Source organism: Montipora capricornis, chromosome 2 (assembly GCF_036669925.1).
Source record: "Montipora capricornis isolate CH-2021 chromosome 2, ASM3666992v2, whole genome shotgun sequence".
NCBI classification, from domain to species: Eukaryota; Metazoa; Cnidaria; class Anthozoa; order Scleractinia; family Acroporidae; genus Montipora; species Montipora capricornis.
In genome coordinates, this window is record NC_090884.1 from 57,669,411 (window position 1) to 57,676,910 (window position 7,500).

The 7,500-nt window shown below is 47.1% G+C and overlaps 2 protein-coding genes across 2 annotated transcripts; both read left to right on the top strand.

Moving 5' to 3' along the window:
* The first annotated feature begins 1,927 nt into the window (after window positions 1-1,927).
* Window positions 1,928-3,250, top strand: LOC138037559 (uncharacterized). The gene has a single exon (XM_068883466.1). It carries the CDS (start codon window positions 1,928-1,930, stop codon window positions 3,248-3,250), a length of 1,323 nt encoding a protein of 440 aa, XP_068739567.1.
* Window positions 3,251-6,726: 3,476 nt separating this feature from the next.
* Window positions 6,727-7,381, top strand: LOC138028600 (uncharacterized). The gene has a single exon (XM_068876202.1). It carries the CDS (start codon window positions 6,762-6,764, stop codon window positions 7,344-7,346), a length of 585 nt encoding a protein of 194 aa, XP_068732303.1. The 5' UTR covers window positions 6,727-6,761; the 3' UTR covers window positions 7,347-7,381.
* The last annotated feature ends 119 nt before the right edge of the window (window positions 7,382-7,500 follow it).

Genomic DNA, 7,500 nt, shown 5'->3' on the forward strand with positions numbered 1-7,500 from the left:
GCAAGTAGCCAGTCGGCAGACCTGAGCCTGTTGGAAAGACAGCAAAACACTATGGATGAAGTGGTGCGTGGTCTTCGTATGCCTCAGAGAGAATACATGAGCTTTAGTGGTGAGCCCCACACCTTTCCCTTGTTTATGCCGAACTTTGAGATAAATGTGGAAGGCAATGCAAGGAGGAAAATGACGCCGATCTCCTAAGTTACCTTGTTCAGTATTGCAGAGGTAAAGCACGACAAGCCGTTGAACATTGTATTATTAAGCCCCCTGAAGAAGGTTACAAGCGAGCAAAAGAGATACTACAAAGGAACTTTGGCCAAACGCATGTAGTGACCCGGGCTTTTCTAGAAAGAGTGGTCAGCGGGCCTCCAATCCGAAATCCTGATCCAGAGATCTTGTCCCAGCTTGCTCGTGATATGGAAACATGTCTCTTCGGGTCTACCCAGCTTGGGCACGCTAGCAATCTTAACTCGATGGATACTCTGGGGAAGATTGTCGCCCGCCTCCCTATCCACCTCAGAGCAAAATGGGCAGAGAGAGCCAATCAGCTCTATGAAGCTCAGACCACACCAACATTCACACACCTCACAGAATTCGTACAGAGCCGTGCTGCTGTTGCCAACACCTACTTCGGTCAAATTGTCAATTCAAAGCAGGAGGCCCCAAGGGGTCACAGATCTTCATCCAAGGGCAAAGTCAGTTTCTCCAACAACAGCATGACCTTGGCCACGTTTGGCGATCAATCCCGGAGTAGTGGCCATCCTGGCGGTGAGAGGAAACTCTTTAAATGTGTCCTATGTTCGGGCAGTCACCATCTCGAGCCCTGCCATAAGTTCAGAGAATTAACACTCCACCAGCAAAAAAACCTAGAGGATGAGAAAAGGGTGTGTAGTTCGTGTCTCAGTCCAGGACACTTTGTCAAGAAATGTTGTGTGGAGTCGAAGGTTGCCAAAGGAAGCATCATCCCTTGTTGCATTCATCAAATTCAGTCCACGAATTAGTGAACAGAACAGGGCGTGTTCCAAAGTCCAGGCCCCAAGTCCACACTGCCTCTGGAGGGCCTTCTCAGAATGATGCTACCAGTGTTAGTGCAACATGTAATGAGGCTTCGAGGACCAGCTTTGGTCCTAAGTAAAAGGTTCCTGTAAAGGTCAGCAAACCATATAGATGATCATATCATCGAAACATATACCTTTCTGGACAGTGGTTCAAACACCACCATGTGCCTGAGTAGTTTGGCTAGAGAGCTTGGAGCAGACTGTACACCAGTGGAGTTCACACTGTCTACAGTCTTTGGAACTCAATGCAAGGGAGGTCTCTAATTATGCCTTGATGTTGTTGGTGTTGCTACTGGGAAGGGAGTTCGCTTAGAGAAGGTTTGGACAACGGAAACCTTACCAGTTACTACCAGAAGCATCCCAACGAGCAATGGTGTGGAGGAATGGCCACATCTCAAGAACATTGATATAGCAGATCTTGTGGACAAAAAAGTAACTATACTGATTGGCAGCGATGTGCCCGAAGCTTTGTGCCCCTTTGAGGTACGTACCGGGAAAACAGGACAGCATCATGCAGAACGAACATTGCTGGGGTGGACTGCTATGGGACCACTGAAGGAAGGAGGGATGAGAGTGCCAAAGTTAAGTGGATCCTATACAGTATCAGCTAGAACGCCTTTACAATGCGGCAGATTTCACTAAATGTACAGCTGACTTGAAATAGTGCCTTTCCATGGAGGATCGTCGAGCCACGTCCATTATAGACAGTTCTGTGAAAATGGTTGGTGGTCATTATGAGATTGAGCTCCCCTGAAAGTGCGAAACCCCTTACTTACTTGACAACAAGATCATGGCAGAAAGAAGACTACTGTTGTTGAAAAAACGACTGAAGCCCTAGGGACCCTAGGTTCCTTGCAAAATGCAAGGAAACTATGGAAGACTACGTTGCAAATGGAGGGATTATCGCCAAAGATCCACCCTCTAAAGATACAGCTGGTCCTGTTTTGTATTTGTCACATCACTCTGTTGTACATCCCCAGAAACCAAAAAAGGTTAGGATTGTGTTTGACTGCGCAGCAAAGTTTTGTAACACTTCTTTAAACGATCAGCTTCTGCAGGGTCCAGACTTCACAAACTCGTTAGTGGGAGTGCTCTTGAGGTTCCGTGAGGAAAGAGTTGCTCTGATGGCCGACATCGAGAAGATGTTCCATCAAGTTAGGGTAAAACCAGAAGACTGTGAGGCACTGCGATTCCTGTGGTGGCCAGGGGGGGACATTGATCAGGACCCAGTTGATCGCAAAATGTCGGTTCATCTCTTCGGAGCGACTTCATCACCAAGTTGTTGTTCATATGCACTCAAAAAGACAGCTGAGGATAACCAGGGATACTTCAGTGAGAAAGCTTTAGAGATTGTCCACAACAATTTTCATGTGGATGATTGCCACAAGTCTCTTGCCACAACCATGGAAGCAGTTCAACTTGTTGGTGAACTCCCCAAATTACTGGCTCGTGGGGGCTTCCGACTGACCAAGTGGGTCTTCAATGATAAGAGCGTCATGTGTCATATACCTACCGGCGAACGAGCATCCACAGTGAACCTTGACTTAGAAAGGCCAACACAAGAGGGAGCAAGTGTGGTCGATGCGAATGTGGGGGAAGATAGTTTTGGATTTCGAGGTGGAGCAATCAAAGCCGAGACAAGGAGGGGTATCTTATCAAATGTTGCTTCATTCTATGACCCCCTCGGCTTGGCTGCACCTATGGTATTACCAGCTAAAAGTATTCTTCAGGAACTTTGTCGTCTCGGCCATGACTGGGATGAAGATCTCCCAGAACAGGTCCTAAAATCATGGAAAGCTTGGCAGAGTAACTTTCGAGCCTTGACTTCTGTCAAACTACCCCGGTGTTACAAACCAGCGGACTTCAAAGATATCAAGAGCATTGAACTTCAACACTTTTCTGATGCTTCTGTAAGTGGATATGGGACTGCTTCGTATTTACGATTTATTAATGTTGAGGATCATATTCACTGTAGTCTGGTCGTGGGGAAGGCTAGAGTAGCCCCACTTAAAACAATCACAGTGTTATGTATGGCAATTATGTATGGCGATACCGCTGGCTCAGGATCTCTAGTTGTTCGATTATTCAGTTATTGTTTGTTAACCAATCAGAAGAAACCACGCGGTCAGTTGTTGATCCAACATGGCGTCTGTGTTGTAAGAGTGTATCAAACATGGTGTCAGAATAGAGGATAACGAACGCCACTGAACCGAGCATGGCCGAAGGATACGCAAATTCGTCGTACAAATGGCCAACTATGAACTGGGCTGCTGCAGACCTGAGTAAAGAATGGGAAAGGTTCTATCAACACTGCGAATTCACGTTTGGAGGACCGCTCAGCAAATGCACTGAGAAGGAGAAAATATGCAACCTTATGAGCTTCGTCGGCGACAAAGGCCGGGAAATTTACCTTACCTTCCAGTGGGAAACTGTTCGTGTTGGAACAGGAGAAAGTGCTCAAGATGTAAATGAGAGAGACATACTCGAAAGAGTCGTCGGAAAGTTCAAAGCACACCTCGAAGCCAAGAAGAACCCGATTATGGCAGCAGTTAAATTTGACCGAAGACGTCAGTTACAAGGAGAAACCTTTGACTCCTTTGTCACCGATCTTAAGCTCCTGGCGCGTGGTCTGGACATGACTGAGTCGAATAAATTGATTCGGAACGCCATCGCATGCAAATCTCTGGACGAGCGAGTCAGGCAACACTGCTTGGAGAAAAGTAAAAACCTCACCCTTGAAATGGCAATCGATATCGGTCGGATGTTCGAAGCGACTAAGGATGGAATGCAAGTGATGTCTGGCGAAGACCCTAAAGTGGAGGTCAATAAACTTGCATGGAAGGGGGGCTCGTCCAAAAAGCCCAAAAACAAGGTACCAAAGGAGAAAAATGTGCAAGTTCCAAAATGTTATAGATGTGGATACAATGCCCACAAGCCACATGAAAAATGCCCTGCCAGAAAGGAGTCGTGCAACAAGTGTAAGAAAATTGGACATTTTGCTAATGTGTGCAGAAGCAAGAAAAGCAATGTCAACTTACTAAATGAAATGGACTATCCTGGAGAAGGCTATTCTAGTGATGAGGAGGGTCCTGAAAGTGATGTGCAACTACTTCATGTAGCAAGCCTGGAAATGAATGGCATCCGTGACAAAACAAAAACCAGTGAAAGTGATGAATGGTGGGCGGTGGTAGAAGTGGGTAACAGTACTCTGCACTGTCAACTCGACACTGGTGCCTATGCAAGTGTTATCAACACTACTCATCTCAAGCAAGTAGCACCCAGGGTCCTGATCAAACAAACCAAGAAGACCCTGGTGTCATACAGCCAACACCGAATCACACCAAAGGGCTACGTCACTCTTCCCGTAAGATTTAAGGACAGGGAGTTAAATGTGAACTTCTATGTCATAGATAGTGAGCAGAAGCCAATATTGTCAGGTGAAGTTTGTCAAGCCCTCAACCTGGTTCAGCGGGTACATAATCTACAGGAACATGTAGATCCAAGCTTAAAGGAGCTACTCAACCAGTATCCAGATTTACTAAGTGCATCAGGAGCCATGCCTGGAACTTACTCCATCAAGATTGACCCCAAAGCAACACCAGTAGTGCATGGACCTCGTAGACAACCTGCAGCACTCCTTCCCAAGATCCCAGCGAAGCTTAAGGAAATGGAAAAGGAAGGACACTTAGCCAAAGTTTCACAGCCCACTGACTGGGTTAACTCTATGGTAGTTTCAAGTCGAGGTGAAAAGATCAGGATCTGCCTTGACCCGGGTGATCTCAATAAAGCAGTAAAGCGGGAGCATTATCCAATCCCCACTGTAGAAGAAATTGCAGCCAAGATACCTGAGGCAAAAGTGTTTACAGTCCTTGATGCGAAGAGTGGGTATCTCCAGATGAAACTAGACTACGAGTCTAGTCTACTGACAACAATGAACACCCCAATAGGCAGATACAGATGGTTAAAACTACCATTTGGAATCAAATCAGCTCCAGAGCTGTACCAAAGGGCCATGGATGAAATGTTGGAGGATATTGATCACGCATATGCCATCATGGATGACATACTGATTGCAGGACGTGACATTGCCCACCACGACTCAGTCCTAAATGAAGTTCTCCACCGTGCCAGAACCTACAACCTTAAGCTGAACTTCGAGAAGGTCAAAGTGCGAAAACAACAAGTTCCATATGTGGGCCACATCATCTCAGCAGAAGGCCTTAAACCAGATCCGGAGAAAGTAAGAGCTATGAAGGACATGCCACCCCCCGAAACAAAAGAAGATGTGCGTCGGTTCCTGGGATCTATCCAGTACCTAGCCAAGTTCCTCCCAATGCTAGCGGAAGTTGAAACACCACTGCGGGAGCTGACAAGGACAGATGTACTCTTCCACTGGGACAAGCCACAAGCAGCTGCGTTCCAGAAGCTCAAGGATATTTGCTGTGAAGCTCCTCTGTTAGCCTACTATGATGTCAGAAAAGATGTGACCATACAATGTGATGCCAGCAACAGCGCTGTGGGTGCGGTCCTACTGCAAGAGGGAAGGCCAATAGCCTACGCATCCCGAAAACTTCGACCATCAGAGCTCAACTGGGCGCCAATAGAGAAAGAAATGCTGGCCATTGTGTTCAGTACACAGAAGTTCAGAGAGTACATTCTGGGGAAAACAACCCTGGTCCAGACTGACCACAAACCCCTGGAAATGATACTGCGCAAGCCCCTGACAACAGCACCATTAAGATTGCAGGCAATGATGCTGAGAGTGAGTGGCTATGATCTAAGCGTAGAATACCTGCCAGGGAAGAAGCAAGTCCTCGCAGACACTCTCAGCCGAGCAAGTCTAAATGAGGTTCCACCGGAAGAAGAGGAGATACAAGTAAACATGTTGGAAAGAATCTCCGTGTCTGAGCCAAAGTATGCAGAACTCCAACAAAACACAGCAAATGAGCTTCATGAATTGTATACTATGATCCAAGCCGGCTGGCCAGACACAAAGCAACAAGTCCCACACAGCATCCGCCAATACTGGGACACACGTGATGAGCTCGCGGTGCTAGATGGAGTAATCTACCGAGGAATGAGAATCGTAGTCCCCCGTCTATGAGGCCAGCCATGCTGGAAATCATACATGGAACACATCTGGGAATCGTAAAGTGTAAGCAAAGAGCCAGGGAAGCCCTTTACTGGCCCGGCATGAGTGGGCAGATAGAAGACAAAGTCAAGGATTGTACCACGTGCCATGATTATGCCCCTGCACAACAGAAAGAGCCTCTGATGCCGAGCCCTGTTCCGGACCTGCCTTGGGAAAGAGCCGCTTCAGACATTTTCGCCTTTGAAGGTGAACATTACCTGTTGCTAGTTGATTACTTCTCCAAGTTTATTGAGGTGACCAAACTGAAGGATCTGACATCCCTGGAGACCATTGAAGTCCTGAAAGAGCATTTCAGTCGACACGGCATCCCAGCAAAACTCGTCACTGACTGTGGTAGCCAGTACACAAGTAGAGAATTTGAGACATTTGCTAAAAGCTACACCTTTGAACATGTCCTAGTAAGCCCCAAGCACCCCAAAGCAAATGGGGAGGCTGAAGCCGCAGTCAAAACAGTGAAATCTATATGGAGAAAGAACAAAGACAAGAGAAAAGCGCTACTAGAGTACAGGGCATCCCCACTCCCAGCAATTGACTTGTCCCCGTCACAGCTCTCTATGGGTCGCAGGCTTCGAACGACACTCCCAATAGCACGTGGTCTATTGGAGCCTGAAACACATAGCACCCAGAAGATAAGAGCAAGAATGAAGCATGGCAAGGACAAGCAGAAGTACTACCATGACCGCCAAGGAACCAAAGAGCTACCACCACTCAGAGCAGGCGATCATGTCAGAGTAAGACCTGAGCCAGGGTCAAAGGAGTGGAGAGCGGCTACCGTAGTCCAGAAACATGTCTTGCCCAGATCATACGTGGTAGAGGTGAGCGGCCGAAGAATCAGGCGTAACAGAGTGGCTCTAAGAAACGACTCAGCCAAGTCTCATATGGAATACCGTAAACGCCATGGAAACATGGCTCAGCAGACAGAACCAGAGCCTGACAAGACACATGCGGCTCCCACGTCCCCAGCAAGCCCACAAGTGGACCCCACTGCACAGGAATACCACTTAAATCCCTCACCTGCTGAGGAAATGCCAGCAGGTGGTGTGCCACCTCCAGCGGACATCGCGGAAGCTAAAGACCCGCCCTTCTATAAGACTAGAAGTGGAAGACAAGTCAGGAAACCAGTCAGACTAGACCTGTAACTAGTTGTTATGTTACAAGGGACACTTTATGAAGCATGAACAATGACAGACACAGATGAATTAATGCTGAGATTATTATTATTTTATTTTATCCTTTTTCTTTTATTTACAGTTTTCTTTTTAGTTTTGAAGATTGTGATGTGAAGGGGGGGAA

What these genes read in the sequence shown, in the direction of transcription:
- LOC138037559 (XM_068883466.1), top strand. Translation starts at nt 1,928, where the DNA reads ATGGAAGACTACGTTGCAAATGGAGGGATTATCGCCAAAGATCCACCC.
- LOC138028600 (XM_068876202.1), top strand. Translation starts at nt 6,762, where the DNA reads ATGGGTCGCAGGCTTCGAACGACACTCCCAATAGCACGTGGTCTATTG.